Here is a 24864-nt window from a genome sequence, read left to right as displayed (position 1 = left end):
TGTTAAAGATGAACGCTGGCAGGATGGTATGATCAGAGACAATTGTCTCTTTCTTTCTTTCAAAAGAAAGTTCATGTCAGGCCAACTACTTATCAAGAGCTTTTTAGAAGGTAGATATTAATTTGTAATAAAGCAAACATGTGCATGCAGACATGCTCCAAACACTCTTATTTAACTGCTTCTTGGGTATGGGGGTGGGGGGGGCGTGTAAAGAAATGGGAGTCATTCGAATGAGGGTCCGGGAGAGGAATGAGAAGAAAAAGTGGTTGAGAAACTCAGGGCCCCAGCAGCAGCCCTTTGTCCCCCAAGGCGGTTTCTCTGGATGGCATCAGGGACCTGGGGGGCCACGGTGGGGGAAGCCTCACGTCACAGCGGATGTGACATGAGACAGGTGGGGAAGCAGGACCGCTGTGACCACCGCACCTCATTTCCTTACACTGTCCCCACACTGGGCCACGGTACCGATGTGTCCTTGGGCCATGCCTGCAGCGGAAGATTTGAACTCAGATCGGTGGCAGGAGATGAGACAAAACCACGTTCCTCGTCTGCTTGCATTTGGTTTCACTGACACATTCACCACAAGGGGCCAAGGCCACAAGGTGTGGGGTTAGCGCGAGTGGGGGGGCGTGGGGGGGGGCAAAGGAACTTTTTCTTCGGAGAGAAAGGCATCTGTACTGCAAAGACTTTCCACGATTCCACACCCACCCCGAAAGCCCCCTCTTACCACAGGAAGTGCGCTCACCACTGGAGGAATAAAGAGGCTCTTGAGAGCGGTCGCATCTTCACTCTGCCTGCACAGCTCAGAAGGACTTCAGCCATGAGACCTCTCGTCCTGGCCCTGCTCGCCATCTGCTTTCTCACCGAATTCATGGCTGAAGGTAAGCTGATAGGTTCTGCGTGAGACGGGCAACAGATAATGCAGGCAGGTGGGCACACGTCTGGGGTCTGAGTCAGGTTCTGACTCGAGAAAACTGCTTTCCCCGGGGTCAGCCTCAGACTTCCCCTGCGCAGAATGGGAAGGGTAATTTTGCTTTCGGGGGACTTGATGGATGCCGAAGACAGACAGAACTCGCTTAGAGTCTGGGCTCCAACTTTTCGTAACTGGGTGACTTGAGGGTACGTTTCGTAGCCTCTCTGGACCTACACTTACTTGTAAGTTGAATATCATGACAGACACTCTCACCTGGGCTTAACATGTAAACGAAAAAAATTAGGGCGACTTAGCAGATTTCCTCATGAGTAATAATTTCTTGATTAACGTTAGCCGTGGCCTGGTGGTGATGATTGTCTATGCCTTTGTAGCTTTTGCCTGTTTAATAGCTCCTTTGATCCATTCTCAGAATTTTGGAAATTTTTGCCACAATGCGAGGATGAATTGGAGGGTGTATGTCTTGAGGCAAATCATAAATTTCTGTTTGAAAAAATGAATGGGAGCTCATGCCTTCATACCCAGGAAATCAGTATCACCTTCAAGTAGGAAGGAGAGTCTATGATTACTGCTATGAATGTTGTTCCCATTAATGATAAACTTCTTTAGTTTATAAGAGACCATGTGATAAGGGCTGACAGATCAATGCCTTATACCCATTCAGAGAATCCTGTAAGACAGACCAAGATGAGACCTAGCTATACTAAGCCTCACCTGACTGTTCTACATGTTTCTTTCTTTTTTTTAAGTTTACTGATTTATTTTTGAGAGAGAGAGAGAGAGAGAGAGAGAGAGAGAGAGCAGGAGAGAGGGAGGGAAAGAGAGAGAATCCTGAGCAGGCTCCGCACTATCAGTGTGGGACCCGACGTGGGGCTCGAACTTACAAACCTGAGATCACGACCTGAGCCAAAATCAAGAGTCAGACGCTTAACCGACTGAGCCACCCACGCACCCTTACGCATCTTTATTTCTTAAAGGATCATTTCCCCCCACAGTTGATTGGAGTTTACTTCTCATGGCTCTGGCAGTAAGAGGGACTATCCTTCGAGTATAATTAAGGTTTCAGCTAACTCTCCTTTCAGTCTCTTAATTTGTAGCCAAGTTTCCTCCCTGAGTCACTTCCCAAGTTTCTTCCCTGAACGACCGCTACACGTCCCACTGGGGTTTAAGCCTCTAGCAATCTGTGCTCTGACTCAGCTCAGCAATATGAGCGAGGGCGATGCCTTCAGCCGTAACACACGCGCACAGACGCTGCTGGGAATAAGAAGATGTGGGGGTTTAGAGTCTAGAGGATTCTTGGGGTCTTGGGGAATCCATGTTAGGTGCTTCTCAGAGAAAAATGCTGTTTCCCAAGCAGTGCCCCACATCAGGCTCAGTGCTGACAGCTCAGAGCCTGGAACCTGTTTCGGATTCTGTGCCTCCCGCTCTCTCTCTGCTCATGCCCTGCCTCTTTCCCTATCTCAAAGATAAATAAAAATTAAAAAATAAAGAGATTCTACCAAACTCTTAATTATTATTACCCCTCCCCAGTTATTTCCCCTTCTTCAATGTAAGATGGCTGTCTAAGCTGAAGCGTAATCCCCCTTGTGGGGGTTTCTACTGAGGACGAACAGTTGATGAACAACATCCTTTATATATCTCACACTTTAACATTTAAAATAATACATGTGGCTCCCCCACATTTTCTGTTGCCTTCCCCAAATTACTCTTTATCACATCACCCTTTGTCAGTTTATTCGTAGCATTGCAACATTCATGCTATTTGAAACGATATTTTATTTTTGTTTGCTTGGTTTTCTTCACCAGGCGTGGGGAGTGAAGTTCTAGAAAGGAGCATCTGCGTGAGCCTGACGACCAAGAAACTGCCAGTTAAAAACATCAAGACCTACACCATCAAGGAGGGCTCCATGAAAGCAGTAATGTGAGTTTGTTTCCCCAAAATCTGGGCTTGATGGGACACAGCGTATAGAAATACTGCCCTCCTCAGGAAGTTGGCCCAGAGGAAGACTTCAAGCAAAGCAACAGCCCCTTTGTTTTTCTGTATTAGCCACGTCTTTACGGAGCACCGAGTGGCAATTTTTGAAAGCAATTTGGCAATCAGATAAAGAATATCATCCTTCTGTCTGATTTAGCTTAGCAGAAGAGTCTGACTGGGAATTGGATGAATATTGTGCTTCGTTCTGAAGGCTAGGTTGGGAGATGGCTGGTTTGGGTCAGGATCTGACCATAGGGCCACACTGGTGTGAGATGCTTCCCTTCCCCTCCTTTCCCTCACCCCTCCCTTCCCTTCCCTTCCCTCACCCTCCCTTCCCTTCCCTCACCCTCCCTTCCCTTCCCTTCACCTCCCTTCCCTTTCCTTATGGTGTGCTAAAGTCGGGCGCCATGTTTTAGCAGTTACTGTATCTTGAGGAAATGTGTGACGAACTAGCCTACAGGGAACCATTGTCTTTCCAGGATCTCATTTTCAGAATAGCAGCTCCCCCAACACATAAGTGCAACTTTACCCAAAGAAATTAAATAAGGAAATCACCTTTGTCCCCAAAACAAGACGGATGTGACTGACTCCATCTTTGCCTTGCTTTGCAGATTCATTACCAGACGTGGCCTCAAGGTCTGCGCGGATCCACAAGCCGAGTGGGTGAAAAAGGCAGTAGAAAACGTGGACAAGTCCACCAGAAGAAACATGAAACAGACCAAGCCAACAGGAGCCCAACATTTCACCAATTCAGCTGTGACCCTGACCACATAGTGGCCTTCTGGCACCTTGTTCCCTCGCTAGCCCGCCAGCTCATTTCCCTTTACAAACTCCTGGACTAATTAGATTGTATTCACTTTTTATAAAAGTGCTGCACGAGTCCACTTATTTTCTTGTATTTTTATTTTTCGTGTCTCTCATATTCATGTAGATGCTTTAATTAATAAATATTTATTACTCAGAAGAGTCTCAAAGCCTATGCATTGCGTGTTGGGAAAGCGTAATACATCACGTAAGTTCTAGCTCCGTCCTAACCGTACCTCCCTTTGACGGAACTCATGACGGGAGCGATTTTGGCCAGTGTCTGTCAGAGACGAGAGCCGTATTCACCATTCTCAGGTTCCAGCTTGCAGTGGTCCTCCACACGCGAGTCACAAGTGACAATGGTGACCATGGAAGCGATTTAAGATCTACCTCAACCTGTTTTCCTAATAGAGTTCTGTTTGTGGAATAAGGGAGAAAATACTGTCGTTGCATTTCTATCCTGAGCGTCCACCTACTCAAAAAGTGGCTTCAGTCATGTTTGATCTCTAGCAAATTCTCTTATCCCTCTGTGTTTCTTTGGGTCTTCCGCGAAAGAACGCAGGCACAGGACGTGTCGGTTCTTTGTCAAGGTAGCAAAGGTCAGACGTTTGGTGAGAAGATACTTTATTCAAATGACCGTCAATGCTCTTTGAATGGGCAATGCTGCCTTTCTGTGACATCTGTAATTGTCACCACTTCAGGGAGCGTTCTAGGCACGCTTGCCTGCCAGTAAGCTTTTAAACACCTCAAACACTGTCAACCTGGAACATTCCTTGAATGTGATCACAACTTGCGGTAAAGTTTTAATGAAAGGCGCATCCAGGCGCTCAATATCCCAGACTCACGCTCTCTCATGTTTTCATTAAATTGCCGATTTGATTCACGTTTATGGCTATACTACCCCAGTAGCTGGTGATGCGGACATCTAGGTCTGACTCTAAACTGCAGGAACTTACTGTGCTTTGATCATTTGAAGCGAAGAGAGAGGACTTACTACTCTCTAATCCTCAGGGGGCACTCCACGCTATCAAATGCTTTCAGAGAGTAACTGAGGGCAGCTGGTTGGAATCAGCTCACTTCTAGTCATTCAGCTAGCGAGCCAGAGCGGAAACCACCAGAAAGCTGCTTCCCAGGACACTGTGGACCCATCTATCCCTCCCGCTTCAATTTGCCCACCCTAAGTTGGAAAGCCGGTCTTGAAGAAACGAGCACCAAGGATAAAATACTCGCTTTGTGAGGGGCGACTCACGGCAAAGTCACGGATGGGGAAGGCACAGATTCTTGAATGAGCTGCGTATGTGCCTCTCCCCAATGTCTCCCAGACGCTACAGGTTTTCATGAGATCATGGGATATGTGGAAGAATGTATGTATGTGCGTCTTGTTAACTTACCACATTATCTAAAGAGGTGCTGTGTGATGCCGAGGGGTTTCAGCCAAATGTTGTACAGCACCTCCCTCCTTCTCTCTCTCTCTCTCTCTATATATATATATAGTCAAAATTTAATTTTTTTTTACATTTTTATTTATTTTTGAGAGACAGAGAGAGAGAGACAGAGCACACGTAGGGGAAGGGCAGAGAGAGGAGACACAGAATCCGAAGCAGGCTCCAGGCTCCGAGCTGTCAGCCCAGAGCCCGACGCGGGGCTTGAACTCACGGACTGTGAGACCATGACCTGAGCCGAGGCCGGACGCTCAGCCGACTGAGCCACCCAGGCGCCCCATGTATATGGTCAAAATTTAAATAGCACAAAAGGGCTGCCAAGGAAACCCACAGTCCCCGGCCCTATGAGTTCTCTTTTCTAATCTTCCTCCTTACAAACAACTGCTTTTCACTCTTTTGGCGGAGGGTCCTTCCCATAGTTACCTTCAAATCACCAAGAGTTTCACACCACTGTCTTCCGGGTTGTCGATTTGGACATTATCTGTGACTGCCTCTACGAACCACGAGAACTTAGCTCACTTAGCCCCAAGTTTCTGCCATTGTCTCTGTATGATTACGTGGCTATTTTCAGTTCATTCTGTTTATAGCTTTAAGTCATAAACCTATCATTTATTTCTTGTCCTGTCACCTACAGGCAGCATGTCCTGACTTTGCATGTGTTAGTACCGTTCTGTTTTCTACAGCAAAGACTTAAATAGGGGTGACTACATCACCAGTGCTAGTGGATTGCTTTGCAACTGTTAAGACAGTGAATCTCATAACCGACCTCGATTGGAGACAAAACAACGAACGTATGCAAATTGTGAGGCCTACAGCTCAGATCTGAGCCCCTGGAGGTGTGGTCCGAGTTCAAGCTCGTGACCACTAGGTCGTGCTGCCTTCCTCTCCTCAGAGGCCAGTCCCCTGAAGGCCAGACCACATACACAGAACCCACGAAGAGACGAGCAGGCCTACATAATACCTTCATCGAACCAACTAATTAATCCGTTCGTGTTCTTTCTCGCACTCATCCGGCAGACGCTTATGTGTGCCTGATGCACGCAGTCTGGATGCTTTTCTGGGCCCTGGGATGCAGGGTGGGGGAGGGGGGAGCCAGACACAGTCCTTCCCTGTGGGGAGCTTACCCAGCTCAGGGGACAAGTTCACCAGAGGGCCACAGGGGTGACGAGAGGGAGAGCGGAGAGTGGGGGCAGTCACTGGCAGGCGTAAAGCTGTCCTGGCTTCAGCCTGGGGACAGGACGGGCTTCCCCTGGAAAGTAGCCTTTAACCTGAGACGGAAGGCTGAGCCAGTTGTCCAGAGGCGTTCCAGGCAAAAAGAACGAGCAGCCGGTCAAGCTGCCTGCAGGCGAGAGAGATGGGTTGAGGAAATGCACAGGGTTTCGTAGGACTGAGGGACAAAGAGAAGGTTAGAGAATAATTTGGGTGGGGGCAAAAGTGAGGGAGAGAGATAGAGATGTCGCCGGGGCTTTGTCAGCCAAAACAAGGAGCATGCCCACACGTGCAAGGCTGTGGGAAATGAGCCTGGTTTCGAAGTAGAAATTGAAAGGCAGAGAATGAGGCGGGGGGGGCTGGGGAGCCAGTTGGGAGGTGGTTCTGGACCTGGTGACTTTTGAACTTGGCCTGGCCTGGGGTGACATGTTTTCCCTTTTCCTCTCGGGCCTTTTCTGCTTAGCCCGGGTGCCCATCAGGGACGCGTGACTGCCTGACTCTGACCGGGTGGCTCAGCTGTCACGCCAAATGCCTCAGGCCAGCCAGTTGGGTCCCCGATTCCTGGGCTGCGGGCGGCCAGGGCCGGGATGCGGAAAAACCGCATTTGTGGAATCACCTTATTATTTGCATTATTTACTGGCTAAGACTGGATCTGTGGGACCAAGATGAGTCAACCACCAAGAGGAAGGAGGAGGCTGGGTTGAGAAGCCATAAACCTGGTATCGGTGGGGGTTTTAGAGATCCACAGCCCAAACCTTTTGATTTTTCGGTTTCCTGCGAATTTGCTGAGCCCTTGCCAAGTACAGGGGGCACAGGATCTGGTCCACTGTTATGGAGCCCGCGGTCTCGTGGGGGAGAAAGTGCAGTCCCCAAAGCCGTTCCCACTTGGACATTCCCAGAAGCTCAGCTCAGGGCTGGTCTCTTCTCAGAGCTTTGGGATGTCCCCAGCCTAGGTGACGGCCTCGCATGTGCCCACTCGGCCCCTGGGTTTAGCTCTGTTATGGCTCATCTCACTCTGAAATACCAATTACTTTTCTTTATTTCCCGTCTTCGTCGTGGAGGTAGGGACTGTGAATTTGATCTCTCTGTTTCCTAGTGCCTGGCATAGTGCCCGGGACATCGCAGGCTTCCAATTGGTGGGATATAGACTACATTATACGTATCTCTACTCTAGCAGTTATCGGAAAAAGCAATAGGCATGGAGAAGAGAGAAGAGTTCAAAGTGCCCCAGGGAGGCTAGGAAAAGCTCTGCAGAAGAGGTGATGTAAAAATTGCACCTTTACACCCGAGAAGGAGCTTTCCGGGAAGAGATGCTACAGGCCGGTGCTCCTTCCCCAGGGCGGGGTCCCAGGTATGAAAGCCCGGAGGCAGGAGAATCCAGGAACGTCAAGGGACACTGCTTCTTTCTGGGACTGCTGGGGTGAAGACGCAGGGGGTCATAAAGGCAAGGTCGCTGAGGCTAGACTGAGAAGCCCCGAATGCCCTGGAAAAGGGGAGGGGTTTCACAGGAGCACCCCTCGGCGGGGCAGCATGATCAGATTGAGGTTGGAAATACTACCTTGGGGTGTGTGTGTGTGTGTGTGTGTGTGTGCGTGTGCGCGTGTGTGTGCAGAAAATGGTTGGGGGTGGGGGGGAACAGCGAGGTGACCGCTGCATCAGGCCGGGCTGGAGGAGGTGGTGGCCCGAATGAGGTGGCGGCGGTGGGAATAGGAGCCAGAGCCCCAAGGCGGGACCGGCATGGCTTTGGTTGTCAACCGGATGTGCGGGCGGAACCAGTGGGAGGAAGGAAGTGGGGCTGTTCCGAGGCTTCCAGCTTGGGTGGCTGGTCAAGAAAGAGCACAGGTGATTAATAAGATTTTCGTCGAATTTCTGGTGAGGTTACTAATGGATCCGGAAGTCAAACAGCACCAAGGAGAAGGGGATGAGAAGGAGGAGGCCTGGGAGCGTAAAAAGACTGTATAGGCCCCAGCGCTCCAGTCATTCAGACAAAAACCCGAGCTACACTCTTATTCCCTTTTGACAGACCCTCTTTTGCCAAGGGCAAGGTAAAAATAAGACTGAGTATCTGTGAGATGCTCTGTGCCACTTGGGGAAACAAAGGTACCCATAAATGGAATACAGTATCCGCTGGGTGAGTCACCAGTGTTATTTTAAGAGGGATTTGTCACTCGGCAGTGGGAGGCAAAGAGGAGAGGAGAGATGAATCTGTAATGAGAGAAGAGAGAAAAGAGATACAAAAAAAGGTTGGGAGTGGGAATCGGGGGTGACTGTGAGGCGGTGTTTGAGGACAGGGGGGCGGGGGGCAGAGGCCAAAGGGACTTGTCTTTTTTCTTTCCTTGGGAGGAACTAGTAAACATTGGGACAGACGGCTGAGGGGGAGAGGGCACAGGAATGAGCAGGGGTGATGAGCTTGGAGGCTCGGGGGGGAGGGCACAGGAATGAGCAGGGGTGATGAGCGAGGCCAGACTGAGATGGTCTTAATCTGAACCAGCAGATGCTGTGTGAGGGGCCATTGGATTCTGTTTCTCTGACGACTGGATGGGGGTTGGGGGGGGAAAGGGGTAGATGGGGGAGGGGAGCACTGGGAGACTAACCCAACATAAGCAGTGGGGGAAAGAGAGAAGCCAGGGGTCCTCGTGCGATCTCCCTCCCCCTTTCTCACCACCCCGGGGTAGATACTAGTGTGGCCCTTAGGAGCCTTAGCTCCTCCTGGACTCCTGTACTGTCTTTACCACTTACTATACAGGTGACCACGGGAAAATTCCTCAATTCCTCGGTGCCTTCGGCCACCTCATTTATGAAATTGGAGTAATGATAGTGCTGAAGATTATCGTGAGGGTTAAAGCAGTTAAAACACAAAGGCCTCGCACAAAGGGAAGGCTCAACGAATGTTAGCTTTTATTATCCCTAAGTGGGTAGGATGGGAAAGGATGTGGTAAAATGGAGGGTGGGTGGAAAAAGGAATAGATACGTGGCACATCCACCAGATTTCCTGGAAGCTGACACATACTGGCTGCGGCCTCGGTCTCCATCATTTAGGCGAAACTGGATTGAGTTTCCTCCATTTTCTTTATAATTGCATCTAACCCACCAAATCCTAGAGTGTTCTATGGAATACTTGTACCACGAGAGTCGCCATTTTTTTTTAATACAAGCTAGTATGGCCATATGCATTTAGGAAATGATCACACTATCCCCCCTCCTCTTGGAGGATCACGGTGACGTAGCTTCTCCCAGTCTCAGAGAAGTACTGTGAAAAAGACAGTGTTCAAGCTCACTTATCTCACTGCGTCCTCAGGTTAACCTGAGTACAAAGCTCCTTTCCCTATACCATTTGCCAACATCCGAGGAACACCTACGTTTTTCAAAACACTGGAGACCGAAAATCTACTCAGATCCATAACCTTGCAAGAACGGAGCTGCAATCTGGTAACAGCACCAACACAACCAGAACGAGGCATCTACTCCAGGTCTGCTCATTTCTTGTCTCTGGTGGAGCCTAGAGACCCACTTTGGAAAATGTCTGTTATCGTGGGGCTTGTGTGTGGGTGTGCGTGCATGTGAGGCGCTCCCGGACCCTTTGGTTCCTTTGTGTTGTCATTGACCAGGTACTGCCTAAAGTGTCTACTTACCAGCCCCTGTTGGATACCTACTATGAATGAGATGTCATGCCAAGTACTTTGGAGCCAAAGGAGAATACTTGAAGGATCCTAAACTTTCCTCTTCCTCTGGCTTTGCGTATGCCTTTCTTTATGCCCGGAGAGCGACACCTGCTTCCTCTTTCCTCCTTCTCCAATCGTCACTGTCCATCTCAGATGCCACCTCCTCTAAGAAACATTCCCCGTGCTTCCAGCTGGATTTCATCGGTGGCTTCTCTCAACTTCCAGCCTTTTCTTAGGCTATTCGTTGTACTCTGTCTCAAGTTGTAGCTATTTGTGAATTTTTATCCGTCAAAAAAAAAACCCACCAAAAAACGGGGGGTTGTTGGCAGGAGGGACTGTGTCCCATTCATCTCTGTATTCCCTGTAGTGCCAACAACAGGGCATCCCCAGAGTCCATGCTCAACATACAGTTGCTGAGTTAGAGTTGTTAAAAGTAACATAAGGTGTGGTCCCTGTCACTGAAGTCATTTATGTTGTGGTTGTGGAGACAGTACGCACAAAGGGTACAAAGGTACCAAAGGGTACAAAGGGTACAATGGTACCAAAGGGTACAAAGGGTACAAAGGAGGGCACAAAGACAACAGAAGGTAGAGGTGAGTAGTAACTGGCTAGTTAATGGGATGGACTGAGGATGATCTTATATTTCTTTCAAAGAATCAGTTCCAGTTGATTGGTAGCGATCTTCTGTATTTGGTGAGATCTTGAGGGTACTTCTTGGCTCCGTGGAAAGAGGGCCGTGGTCAGTTATGGGTGTCTTCCTGGTGATATGAGCTCACTGGTGGCATGAATTTAGATTATTTGGTGATGCTTATGGTCAACAACGCATGAGGCTGAGAAGAAGCAGGTTATTAGGGGCCGATTGGGATTGGTCACAGAGAGCTTGTGCCATGGATAAAGATATTGCAACTGGACCATGGAGAGGGAGTAGGAATTACAAACTCATGGGGAGGGGCGCCTGGGTGGCTCAGTCGGTGGAGCGACCGACTTCGGCTTGGGTCATGATCTCATGGTTTGTGAGTTTGAGCCCTGCGTCGGGGTCTGTGCTGATGGCTCAGAGCCTGGAGCCTGCTTCTGATTCTGTGTCTCCCTCTGTCTCTCTGCCCCTCCCCCACTAATGCTCTGTCTCTCTGTCTTTTTAACATAAAAAAAAATTAAAAAAAAAAAACCTAACGGGGAGAAGTGATGTAAGAGAAAAGGTATGGTGGGGGTAAAAGACCAAGATATTTTTGTGGATTATTTAATGAATTTGCCTCTTCTCTTAGACTATCAGTGAAGTCAAAGCTCATTTTTGCTCTCCTCATGACTGTATACCAATGGCCGGCAGTGTGCCCAGAACTGCCCGGCAGTGTTTGAGTACAAACACTCAGCAAATATGCACTGAATGAGCCAGGAGCATGGCCAGGAGAGTTAACCCGACAAGTAGGATAAATGCAAATGTGGCTTAGGAAGGCTTCTTGAGACTGAAGAATCACCTTTATTTTGCAGTCCCTCTGGAGAGGTGAAATTATTTAGGGGACAACTTGAGTTCCCCTGAGACATCGGTGGTGTATTTGAGTCCCTCTGGGGAGGTGAAATTATTTAGGGGACAACCTGAGTTCCCATGAGATGTCGGTGGTATTTGAGTACTCTATTTCACAGCTGAATTAAGGCGATGCATTTAGATCCGTCTCCCATGATTGGACCTCATCACAGCCTTACACACCTGTACCCACGCCAGTAGGAAATGTAAGTCTCAGTAAAGGGTGGGTGCCCAGAACACGTTTCTGGGGCTGTGCACAGAGGCTCCCCAGGTTCCCAGGGAGAGAGCACTCTCACCTGTCGCAGGAGAGCAGGCCGTTTGTGAGTGGGCTTCAGGGCCGGGACATAGTCATGAACACCTGCAGCCTGAATCCTCTCCTCTGGCCTCATGGCTCCACGAGGGGCAGCTCAGTTTGGGAGGAAGATTCATCTCATTCCACAGGACAATTGCATGAGAAGAGCTGTGTGTGAGGCCTCCCTGCACATCCCATCACAATGGGTTGAGAGAAACAGTGAATATTTACACATCCAAGCCATGGACTTTCCACCTGGACAAAATATGGGCCTTCGTGTTTGGTTTTCATGGTAAACAGACAAGGCAAGTGGTCATTAGTGTGGTGTCGTGACGGCTTTAATCACTCCGGTGATTATTTTTCTGCCTTGGCTGGAATTCTCGGACTGACCCCCTCATCACAGTGTTGACATTTTGTGGCGTGTCTGGAAGAAGTTGTCTCGGGTGTCAAGGAATCAGAATTACTTAAGTGTTTTGATCGACAACAGCAGGGGAATCTAATGGTTAGATTAGATGACAGGTCGTTCTACTCATTGCTACCAACAGTCCTTTCCCATTTGTCCAAGAAACCGTTCGGCCTATGTTTGGATTAATGCTCACATTTACGTGGACTGAATGTGACTATACTAAATTTTACATCCCATGTAATAGACTTGTGATATTTAGTAAAGAATACTTTGAAGATGGACATTAGATCCTTTTTTTTTTTTTGAACACTAGATTCTAAAGTGAGTCGCTTAATGTAGTTGGGGTTGTTTCTTGATCTGCCTAGTGATTGTACTGGGGTGTTCAGTTCATGAAAATTCTCTTAGTTGTTAACTTATGTGTATTTGTCGCTATGTGTGTTATCATTCAATAAAAATGGAAAGAAGTTCACCTGTTCTCATCATATTTAATACTGGAATTCTTTAAGAATCCACAAGAGTTAAATTTGACAAAATTTTGTATTTATGTATTTATTTAAGGATTTTATTTTTTTTAAGTTTATTTATTTATGAGAGAAAGAGGGAGAGAGAGTGCATGCAAACAGGGGAGGGGCAGACAGTGAGGGAGGGAGAGAATCCCAAGCAGGCTCTGTGCTCTCAGCGCAGAGCCCGATGCGGGGCTCAGACTCATGAATTATGAGATCGTGACTTGAGCTGAAACCAAGAGTCAGATGCTTAACTGACTGAGCCACCCGGCTGCCCCTTAAGGACTTTATTTTTAAGTGATCTCTACACACAACATGGGGCTTGAACTCACAACACAAAGGTCAAGAGTTGTGCGACTCAGTCCTCCAACTGAGCCAGCCAGGGGTGCCCCAGTAGCAGATTGTCTTAAAGGTGAAAGTTTTAAGGTCCCTAGAAGTGGAAGAAGACAGCTATTTCCCATTACGTTCACCTTGAACAATTAATTTCATGGAGTTGATATAATATTATTCATAATCACCAGTGTGGAAATCTTGCTCCCCCTGCCCAATGAAGTGTTTCTCCATTTACCTGGTCAGAAGCAAGATCAACAAGCAGAGGAAAACTGCATCCAAATAAAAAGATCCCAGGACACCCTTGATGTATCCCCCTGGCGTATTATCTTGATGCCTTGAAAGTAAGAAACAACGCCAAATGCCTCTGTTTGCAAGTGTCCTTTGTGAGAACATTTTCCCTGAGATCAGGGAGGAAGATGGGAATTGTAATGTTTACAAATGAGGACAAAGAGGCTGCCCAGCCAAGGTAAGGACTCAGCCATGGCTTTGACTCTGGTCGGGTTCTGTGTTCTATGTCCTTCAAGTATTCATTGAATATTTACTATTTTAATAATTAGGATCGATGTAAATAAGGATCGTTCAGCAACAGACACGCATAACTCTTTATCGAGTGTCCATCCCGTATAAAGCAGAGGGCTGGGTGCCTTGGGCAGTGGAGAGGATCCACAAATCCTTTCTAATTAAGTGTGTATCTTCCTCCAGCCAGGTCCTTGGCTTTCTCAAGTTGGGCGGGGTGCGTTTTAAAAATTACGAGCAAACTGCAGTAACTCTTGCATTAATGCTCTCTCTTAAGACACTGGCAAACTGTTTTCGAAGCTCTGAGGACCTGAATGTGGCACGGAAGTTCAAGAATAACTATGGGAGCCAAGCCATCCTTAATTAGCACAGCTAAACCCAGGGCCTGTGACTAGGGAGGGGCAATCTGCAAGGATCGCGTGAAGGTACAATGATTTCTAACTCCAGCTCCTCCCGAATGAACGTGATGTATCGCTTCGTGCGCAAATATATAGTATTTTATTATTCTGTGTTGAAAATGGATGCATGAGTGATTTCAGGGTTTGCCGACAGGCTTCGCCACAGATCTTGGGGGAGGAACCTTATAGATGGCCTAGGAATTTACGGCAAGGAACTTAAAACACTGTTTTGTAAAGCTGGCTGCGGATTTCGGATGGAAAAGCTTGTCTCCGTTTTGCTACTATCCTGTGTTGGCATACGAGCCTGGAATATTTTTTTCCTCTTGGGCCACGATGGTGTCAAGATGCATTTTTTTTTCCTCCAAGCATCATATTAAGGTTGTGTTGAGCCCCAAACTGGAATTGGGGTTGGTTGGCTGCAGGAGCTTACTTTACCTCCGGTCGTAACCATGGTGATGACTCTCAGCCTCGGCTACATGACCGAGTCCTCTACCTCACCTTCTGGAACCCCAGAGAGAGGACGAGGGAGGATATTATTGGCTTTCTTTCTGGCTAATGGGTGTGGTCTTTGGAGGAAGCACCATCTTCTATATAGAACCGCCTCTATGTTCACAACATAGGGACGGACCATGCTCCGTCCCTATGTTCACAACATAGGGACGTCCGTTACCAAGGGACGGACATGGGGGCTTGGTAATAGCTTCCTGTGTTTTTGGAGGAGAGGTGGATCCTACTGCCATTACCCAAGGTGCCGTATTCCCTTTCTGTTCTTTCTTTTCTCCCTGGCCCTAACTAATATGCTCAGAGCATTCTGGTTTCATCACCGTGTCCGTAAGTACGTCTGTATGTTTGGAATATGTCGAAGCTATAAAGGAAGAGATGGAAGGAATAAAACTGCAAAAATGGAGTCTCTTCGACACTGAGATGAGCTTAGGCATAAATATTTTCTTCTTTCCTGGATTACATCTTGTGTGCACACCTCTTGAGCAGAAAAACAATTTCAAAAGGTAGAGCTATCCTCTGATTACACTAATAAATCACACGGGTTGCTACGAAGATGTGTAATATATTACACTCTGGAGGAAGAAGGTTACTATGATGAATTGGTGTCATCCGTCTTACATATTCCTGCCCTTCTAATCTTGATGTTAGATTGGATTTATGTGAGCGCTTCGAATTTTTAATTTTTCTGAAGTGTGTTTATTTCAACTTTTAGGACAAGAAGGTTGACTTCTTTACGGGCTGGAGCAAATGTGAGAAAGCCAAGAAAGCCTGGCTACATTTCTTAATTTTTTGTAGATCAGGCTGAGGTACACGGATTCAGAGAATTCAAAATCATTAAGACCATTAACTCTGATCTACGAGGAACGGAGGAAACAAAACTTTGCTCAGCGGGATCTGGTTTAACTGCTTTTCTTGGGAGTCTGTCTTGACGTAGTGATGATGACTCCATGGCATTGGAGTCAGACAGCCCTGGCCTCAAATTCCAGCTTGAATAATCACTGGCTGTGTGACTTAATCAACTGCGACACCTCTCAGACCTTCAGTGTCTCCCCCTGTGAATAAGACCTATCTCACGTGATAATTATGGGACTCAAATGAAATAAAGTGATGAACAAAACAGACCAGAGACAAGATCCCTGTCCTCATGGAACTGCCTTTCTAGGCAGGGTGGTGGGGAAACTGCACGCGTGTGCGCGCACACACACACACACACACACACCAATCAATCGGGAAGTGATGAGTACTGTAAAGAAAATGAAACCATTGTAAAAGGACAGGGATGATGGGGGGCAGGGGGCAAGGAGTGGTCTTCTTCTTTCAAGAGGGCATGGTCAGGGAGGTCTTCTTTGATAATATTGAGGAGACCTGAATGACATGAGAGTGGCCATGAAGACATCTCCATGAAGAATATTCCAGGCAGGGGGAGGAGTTAAAACAAAGACCCTGAGGCAGGAACAGGATTGGTATGTTGAAGAGCAGGGGAAGACCTGTATGGCCAGGACTGATGGGTGACAGGAGGATACTGGAGGGGGAGTCAGGGGGCTCACAGAACAGAGCAGGAGCCCCCTATTGGCCACAGAACTCCGGATTTTATTCCGAGCTGAATGAGGAGTCATTAGAGATTTCTGGGCAGAGTCATGATGCAATTTGTTTTATATTTTGAAAGGATCCATCAGGTGCATGCAAAATAGATTCTAGAGGGTCAAGGTGGAAGCAGAAAGTTCAGTTCGATTAGTAAAGTAACCTAAACAAGAGATGGTGGCTGAGGTGGTGGGTAGGAGAGGTGGTGAAAAAATGGTCATATTTGGAAGATTGTTTTCTATTTTTTAAACAACTCTGTTGAGGCATAATTTACATACCATACACTTCATCCATTTTAAATGTACAATCAGTATTTTTTGAAAATTTCTAGATTTATGCAACCATCACCCCAACCCAGTTTTAGAACATTTCCACCAGCCCCCAAAGATCCCCCAATTCCCGTTCACGTTTCACTCCTGTTCTCACGCCTGGTCCCAGGCAACCACTAATATGCTTTCTCTCTCTGTGGGTTTGCCTTTCCTGGACGTTTCATATGAGTGGAATCATACAACATGTAACCTTTTGAGTCTTGGTTCTTTCACTTAGCATTTTCTTTTTGAAAATCTAGGTTGTGGCATAGAACAGTAGTCTATTCCTTTTTTCTTTGCTAAATAGTATTCCGTTGCATGAAGACAGTGCATTTTGTTTATCTGTTCACCAATTGATGGTCATTTGGATGGTCTTCCTTAATGACTACTATGACTAATCCTTCTGTGAATATTCATGTACAAGTCTTTGTGTGGACATAGGTTTTCATTTCCCTTGGGTAGATACCTAGCAGTAGAATTACTGGATGTTACTGTAAGCTTATATTTGGCATTGAGCATTTCTTATGTTAAGAAAGTGAAAAACTGTTTTCCAAAGTGACTGTATCATTATGTATTAACACTCAACAATGTGTGAGGACTCAGGTTTCTCCATTCACTCACCAGAGCTTGTTATTACCTTTTTTAAATTGTAGTCATTCTAGTAGGTATCTTGTGATTTTAGTTTGCCTGTCCCTCATCACTAATGATGTTGAACATGTATTGGCCGTGTGTATGTCTTCTCTGATGAAGTATTTAAGTATTCGACTCACTTTTTGATTGACTTGTTTGTTTCTTTACCTTTGAGTTACAAGAATGCTTCTTATATTTGGGACACAAGACCCTTTGTCGTATTTATGCTTTACAAATATTTTCTCCCAATCTGTGGCTTGCCTTTTAATTTTCTTGACATATATTCTAAAGCATAAAATGTTTAAAATTTGATAAGGTCCAACGTATCTACTTTTGGTGACATATCTAAGAACTTTTTTTTCATTTTAAAGGCAAATCTAACGGAATTTGATGATGGGTTTGATGTTGGGTCGGGAAGAAAAGAGGAGTCAAAGATGACTGAAGATTATGTTCTGAGCAATCAGAAAAAAAAGGAATTTTCATTTATCAAGTGAATAAAGACTGGGAAGGAAAAAGTTAGGCAGTGGGAACCCAAAGTTGTTTTAACCAAGTTACATTTGAGATCCTCGTTAGGTGTCAAAGTGAGGGTGTGAACCAGGCAGTTAGATTTAGATGGTTAGAGTCCAGCTGTTTGAGATAGAAATACAAGAGTCATCACAGAAAGAGAGTATTTAAAACCACAGCTTGTAGGTCATGCCTTAGGGTATGAATGTGCACAGAAGAAAAGATTTCAAAGCACTGACTCCTGGAGCACTTACATTAATAGAAGTGAGGGAGAAGGAGAGAAATCAGAATGGAGATTGAGAAGGGTGTCAGGCATGTCAAATGAACCACCAGAGTGGTGTTCTGGGGGACAAGTAAAGAAACTGGCTCAAGGTACAGATACGTGAGGGCCGTAGGACCGAGAATTTGTTGTTGGATTTGGCAACATGAAGGTCATTGGTGTTCTTGGCAAGCACAGTATTCGTGGAGTAATGAGGACTAACGTCTGATTAGAACGGGGGAAAGAGAGAATTGAAGGAGAGAGTACAGCGTGTTGTTAGGGATGACTTTTAGCCATAACGAAGAGATGAGCCACAGTGAAGAGAAGAAACATGGGATAGTAGCTGGACAGAAATGTGGGGTGGAGGGAGGTTTCTTTTCCTTCCGCACCCTCCTTCTCTCCCTCCTTTCTGCTCCCCTCCCTCCCTTCCTGCCTTTTAAAAAATATGGGTGATACTACAACAGACAGCGGGAAACTGATGCCAGGAGAGAGGGGAGATAATTGTAGAAGTGAGATCCCTGAGGGTGTGATTGCTGAGCCTTGGTGAATACGTGCCTATAGAAAGGAGCATGAGTGGTTGATCACTGTAAAAACAAACCGGGTTGTTCATAAAGAGAGGTGTATATGCTGGAACTTGGTGGTGGGAGTACGGGGAAGCTTGCTTCTGTTTGATCTTATTGTTTCAGGGTTATCAGCTGAGAGGGGAAAGGAGGAGAGAAAGGAATTGTTAGTTTGGGGGAGAGAGAAGAGAGCAGAAAGTTGATGTCTAGGAGAGTGGGAGTTAGTGGATGAGATTGAAGGAGGGAAAAGGGGGCATGGATGTAAGGGAGAGATAGTGATGATGAATCCTGGAATCGAGGGGAGGTGAGTGAGGACCTTAGGTGACAGCCAGTGGAAAGGTGGTAAGGTCAATGTATTTGGGGCCATAGTGGAATGCGGTCAAAGAGTTGTTGGAATCAGGATACTAGAATGAATGAGATCCAAAGATAGGGTATGTGGGTCAGAAACCAACATGACGGGGTGCCTGGGTGGCTAGGTCAGTAAAGTGTCAGACTCTTGGTTTCAGCTCAAGTCATGATCTCATGGTTCGTGGGATGGGGCCCTGAGTTGGGCTCCACGCTGACAGTGAGGAGCCCACTTGAGATTCCCTCCCTCCCTCTCTCTCTGCCCCTCCTCCACTCATTCTCTCACTCTCTCTCAAAAAAAAGTAAACATTAAAACAAGAAATCAGGGGCGCCTGGGTGGGCCGGTCGGTTGAGCGTCCAACCTCAGCTCAGGTCAGGGTCTCACGATGTGCGAGTTCCGGCCCCGCGTCCGGCTCTGTGCTGACAGCTCGGAGCCTGGAGCCCGCTTCGGGATTCTGTGTCTCCTTCTCTCTCTGCCCCTCCCCCACTTGTGCTCTGCCTCTCAAAAATAAATACATGTAAAAAAAAGGAAAGGAAAAAAAAAGAAGTCAACATGACAGAGGAGATGTCATCCTCTGGTGATGGCAGTGTGTAGAGTATGACCACAGGAGTGAGGATCTCAGGCACAGTGGAAAACAAGGGGTAGGGAAGAGGGAGAGCAGGCCAGTATTTGAAAACACAAGCCACGTGGATATTGACGCCGGCGAGAATCACAGCAGGTGTAATGAGACAGAGTCCAGCACCGGAAGTGAGCATTTTCAAGCAATGAAGGTCAGGATCCTTTGATTCTCAAGAAGCCTGCAACCCAGAGGGTGGGTTGGTAGTATTGTCTCATGATCCCGTCTCCGGCGTCTGCAGGGAAGGCGGGGGAGAGGGAGAAGCAGCAGTTTGCAGGCAGCAATGAATGCAAGGAGGCTGCTTAATCTGTCGCCAGATGAGCCATGTTTGACGGGCAGGAGACAAAACGGCCATCGTGTGCCTGGGTCAGGGCAGGTGCGCCGAGAACATTCATTCCCTTTTCTGAGTCGGCAGCAGGCGCTTCCAAACCTGCACATCTTGCTTTTCAAATTGTCATTTGCCTTCGCTTCCAGTCTGCGGCGGCATGGCCTTCACGCTACTTAAAATCTGCTTTTTAAGGCACATCCATGCTTGGTTCTGTTCTAGCGGACGGCAATATTTCTTGGGACGCGCGCACACACACACGCACACACACAGCGATCCTCCGGAACACCCTCAAAGCAGCCACAGACATGTCATTTTCCCTCAGCGTGACACACCCTGAAGGTGGGGTGGTGGGTCAAACTTAGTTCTCTTCCTGTGGCTGTGAACTTGCGTTTTCTCTACGTGAAGTTACGTAACTGTTTAAGGGACACGAAGCCACGAGCGAGGGTCCTTTTCTGCTGTTGTGTTTGCACCCAGGCAACGTCAGCTTTTTGGATCTAACGGGGTCCCGGGAACAGGCATGCAGGCTCTACACTCGTTCCCGGGCCCCTTACGAAGCCACATTCCTCCCAGCATTTCTGGGGATCCCTAAGAGGGCTCTTAAAATGATGATAATAGCCCTACTCCTCGCCGCTGTGGCTTCTGCGACTGTGCAAGCTCAGCAGCCCTCATGGTCAGCAGAGCTGCTAGTCCGGCCACCTGACGGGTGTGCTGAGCTGAGTCCTGTCTCTCTAGCTGGTCTGTCGCCTCCTGGTGCAGTGGCTTACCTCCAGGACGCTCTTTGGCTGTAAGAGTGAGAACGTGCATTCCAAGGACGTGTAGGTGGGGGAGGGGAGGGTCCCATAAGAAGGCCACTGAGCCCTGAGGTGTTAAAGCGGGTGGCCATGCAGTGGGTTCACACAGCCCCCCACCCCCCGCCATATATCCAGGTATCTGAGTTCACACAAGTTCAAAGCATCCATTCTCATAAACGCTCCATGACTCCCTCCCATTCAGAGAGTCTGGTCATCACAGCAAAGGTCCTTTGTCCGTTTCAGACTCTGTCCCATGTTCCTGCAATCTCACGGCAACGCGACCCCAGTGACAGCTTTCTCCCCGTGACCACCACAACAAAGGGATCCAACCGCGATTTCTGCATGTATCCCAGAGCCAAGGATGGATTTGCTGTATGTTTTCCCTTCTTTCTCTCGGGTTTTCACCCTGTTCTAGGCTCAATGACCCTGTTGTCGATCGCTGGATGCAAGTAGATGCTTGGGGGTGGGGTGCTGTCCCCTCCACAAAGGAGACCCGCTTGCCATACATCTCATTGTGCCTCTGTCCCGCTGGATCAGATAGAATTTGACCTAAGCAGACGCTCAGCAGCTGAGAAGAAAAATTTATTATATTGGCATAAGAACTTCTGCAAAGAATGGGTAGAACCTGTGAATATTCCATTTTCCATCCCTATCGACTCAACCGGGCTAAACCCAATTTATTCATTCTGATATAGACCCCAGAGTCTTTTCAGTGTCAGCTCTCACCATACTCCCTGTCGGTTCTGTGTATCCCTCAATATGTCACGGTTATTAGAGTATATGCCTTTAAAGTATTTTTTTCCTCATGGGCTCTTACAAACTCCTCCCCCCCCAAAAAAAACATAAAAAGTAAAATTTGTGGTTATAATACTAAATCTAGAGGACACACAAAAGTAAAAAGGAGAAAACAAAAATCAGCTATAATCTTAGGATCCATAGATATCACGGCGTCGTTACTAATTCTCTTTTGCTTTCCCTCTGCCCCTAGGATTCTTTAAAAATTGAATGGGGGGGCGCCTGGGTGGCTCAGTCGGTTGGGCGGCCGACTTCGGCGCAGGTCACGATCTCGCGGTCCGTGAGTTCGAGCCCCATGTCGGGCTCTGGGCTGATGGCTCAGAGCCTGGAGCCTGCTTCCAATTCTGTGTCTCCCTCTCTCTCTGCCCTTCCCCCATTCATACTCTGTCTCTCTCTGTCTCAAAAATGAATAAAACATTAAAAAAAATTAAAAAAAAATAAATAAAAATTGAATGGGGATTATATTTAATTTTGTGCCTGCCTCTAAAGATAGCAAATGTTATAAGCAGAGGTTCCTTTAGGATCTTATTCCTGATGGATTTGGTTGAAGAAACAAACCAGGTGAAATAAAGTGAGATTTTAGTACAGCTAATACAAAGCATCCGCCGCTGCTGATTTTCCTTGGAGGCGACCCTGGAAGCCTCTTTCGGAGCCGAGCTCCTACTTACTCTGCAGTCTCAGCCACAAGAAGAAGAAAACATTAAGCCAAAAAAAAAAAAAAAAAAAAATGCAGGCTGACGTCTTTTCCATTTCTGCCCCGCCTCGGTGTAATAGACCTGTGCCTTCACTTCCTGGGAGTGCGCCGCCAGCTGCTACGATTGGTAGGTGCCACTAGGACCTCAAGATGTTGGGAAGAGGGACAGATCATAAACGCCACTCAGTGGTTCTGAGTTTGGTGAGATTTTTGTCCCCACCCGAGAGATGTCTGCAAAATGACCCGTGGGTAATCCGAACTGGCTCGGCCAACTCCTATTTCAAGAGAATTGAGAAAAGGGGATTTACGGTCACCCTGTCTGCCTATTTTCTAGGCTGATGTTCACCACATGTTTTTTGGGGAAGGCTGGTTCTGCTGCTGTTTCGTTCTCCTGACGAGCCCTTGCCTTCCACGAGGCAGGACCACTTCATGTTGGAAATCAGCTAACTGACTTGATTTTGGCAAGAAAGGCTCGTAAATCTGAGGTACTAAAGAACACAGTGATGCAAACTCTTCTTAGAATATGTATTTATTTTTGGAAATGTGTAGTTATATACACGATACCCACAGGCTCCGTGAAACAAAGCAACATGTATGCTGACCGGTGTAATACACATTTAATTCCATCATTAAAAGAAATCTTTTGTTTGCTCTGACACCTCCACTTTTATGCTTATGAGGGGACGGAAATGTCAAATTTAGCACCCCGGGGAAAACTGTCCATCGGGTTCAGGAGGAACTGAGGCAAATGGTAAGTCTGATGGTAGGAAAGCATCCAGACCCACGTTGTTCTGTTGCACAACCCCCGCTTTGCAAGTCAATCTCTTACGTCACATGTACCACAGGACTGATGATGGGCCCTGGAGACAAGCGTGTCCCCTGCCCCCTTCCCAAACCAGCGGCATGAACAGTTAGTGAGTTTGTCATCTTTGAGATCATCACGGAGACACAAATAGCAAGTGTACATTTCAGTCTACAAACAGAAGTGTAGGAGAAACCTAGTTTTCTTTGCTTTCCAAATCTCTCTCCAATGTTAATTTCAAGCCATGTTTTGCTAGGATGGGGCAGTGTCTTCTCAGCCAACTTGGAGTCTTCTCTCCCCACTACCATTATCATCCTAGGGTTTAGTCTAGCTTGAGGAGATATGGGAAAGCCATCACATGGGAGCAAGGGTCCATCCAGTGCTCGGTTCACACGGGCATCCGCTGTTCCATGCAGCCACCATTGGGACATCCCCCCACTTGTGTCCACGTGACTGTCTCCTCTAATCCCCGGCAATGGAATCACGCTGCTGCTTTTGTGCCCCATCTGGGGTCCCAGAACTTCTTCCAAGGCCCAAGCTCTGTCTGTATAGCGTGGTCTTTTCTGGAAGAGCCATCCTCCTGCTCATCGCAAGACCCGGTTCACCTTCACTTCCTGCAAAAGACCTCTCCTTGTCCCTCCAGAGCCCATCTCCCCTCTTTTCCCTTTAAGACTCCATGGTGTTCACCTAGCACTTGCCATGCAGGGATTGTCTTGTCCTGAGGGACCAGAGTCCTTTTCACAAGTGTCTGTAGGCCTTTCTAGGAATGGGCTCAGATCCTCACTGATACGTCTTCCTCAATGAAATTAGCACTCCATCCTGCCACCAAACACCCCTCAAGCTCACGTACAGAAGCAAAGAAAGGAGACACAGGTAACAAGTAGAAAATGCAGACGCATGTAGGTTACCAAGATTATGCCCGACAAACCAGAAACGTGCCGTGTATATGTTTGATCTTCTGCACTACACTATCACTCAAAGGCGGCGTCTCTGTGTTAATGATTTTTTTTTTATCTTCACCAGCATCCAGCCCAGTGACTCAGATGATGGATGCATCTGTTCTATGCTGACCCCAAGTACGATGAAGAAATAAGAGGGAAATTAAAAAGCAAATAAAAATCCCCACCAAAACGATATTTCTTCTTAAAATGTTGACCGGAAAACTGCAGACACAGAAACGATAGATAGATAAACCCTAATAATGGACTGCTCTATCAGCTCTGTTAGTAACACAACAAATTCAGTTCCGTTCAATCAGGGTTGTCTCATTTCTTCAAAGTGCTGCTGGACGAGGCTCTGGTGATAGAGAGAAAAATAAGACATGGTTATAGGGTTACATTTGATATGACTGCTTAGGATTTCCTAGCGGGTAGGCGTGTTATGCACTCATAAATAGGAACACAGATATGCAAGAAACTAGTATTTTCTTAAATAAAACACTCATTTTTAAGAGGAACCCAAGGGGCCCAGCTAACTCCTAGAGAAGGGAAACATATAAGGTACGGGGGATCAGAAGTCACCTACAACCTCTCAAGTGGGAAGTTCCTCAAAAACCAAAACACGCAGGGGCGCCTGGGTGGCTCAGTTGGTTAAGCGTCCGACTTTGGCTCAGGTCATATATGGTTCATGGATTAGAGCCCCGCACCAGCCTCTGTGCTCAGAGCCTGGAGCCTGCTTCGGATTCTGTGTCTCCTCCTCTCTCTGCTCCTCCCCTGCTCATGCTCTGTCTCTCTCTCTCTCTCAAAAATAAATAAAACCTTAAAAAAATTTAAAAACCCCCCCAAAAGATGCAATATTGTGTTAGCTTCAGGTATAATAATACAATGTTGCATGGCAATTATACCTCAATAAAAAGAAAACAAACTTTTTAAACAAAGAAAAAAACCAAAAAACAAAACAGATGCCATTCTTGGTAGGTAACTAAGGAGCGATTCTATGCATACGGCTGTATACAGATCTTTATTAAAACCCGAGTCACCGCTATTTGGATAGGTCTTGCACAGAATACACATACCCATTGTTGTGTAAACTGAGACACTTTGGGAAGTCAAAGGGAGCACTGTCCTTAACAATTACTCTGTGACCACAGCTGACATAAAGCTGGAGTGCGGCCATCCTCGTCCCGCAATGCTGTGGCCATCCTCGTCCCTCAATGCTGT

General features: G+C 47.1%; 1 protein-coding gene and 1 long non-coding RNA gene across 2 annotated transcripts; both read left to right on the top strand.

The window, feature by feature from the left end:
- The first annotated feature begins 640 nt into the window (after positions 1 to 640).
- Positions 641 to 3867, top strand: XCL2 (X-C motif chemokine ligand 2). The gene is made up of 3 exons (XM_015062335.3): positions 641 to 878; positions 2735 to 2849; positions 3515 to 3867. Exons 1-3 carry the CDS (start codon positions 818 to 820, stop codon positions 3675 to 3677), a joined length of 339 nt encoding a protein of 112 aa, XP_014917821.1. The 5' UTR covers positions 641 to 817; the 3' UTR covers positions 3678 to 3867.
- Positions 3868 to 8532: 4665 nt separating this feature from the next.
- Positions 8533 to 17608, top strand: LOC128313045 (uncharacterized). Its single transcript, XR_008293171.1, has 3 exons — positions 8533 to 8601; positions 9657 to 9828; positions 15204 to 17608. It is a non-coding gene; the product is annotated as an uncharacterized LOC128313045 (long non-coding RNA).
- The last annotated feature ends 7256 nt before the right edge of the window (positions 17609 to 24864 follow it).

This window comes from Acinonyx jubatus, chromosome E4 (genome assembly GCF_027475565.1).
Source record: "Acinonyx jubatus isolate Ajub_Pintada_27869175 chromosome E4, VMU_Ajub_asm_v1.0, whole genome shotgun sequence".
Classification (NCBI taxonomy): domain Eukaryota; kingdom Metazoa; phylum Chordata; class Mammalia; order Carnivora; family Felidae; genus Acinonyx; species Acinonyx jubatus.
Note: the sequence above shows the minus strand (reverse complement) of the source record. Positions and strands in the feature narration are given on the sequence as shown.

Coding starts and splice junctions, on each gene's coding strand:
- XCL2 (XM_015062335.3), top strand. CDS start 818: ATGAGACCTCTCGTCCTGGCCCTGCTCGCCATCTGCTTTCTCACCGAA. Junction 879..2,734: donor CACCGAATTCATGGCTGAAG/GTAAGCTGATAG, acceptor TTTCTTCACCAG/GCGTGGGGAGTGAAGTTCTA. Junction 2,850..3,514: donor GGCTCCATGAAAGCAGTAAT/GTGAGTTTGTTT, acceptor CTTGCTTTGCAG/ATTCATTACCAGACGTGGCC.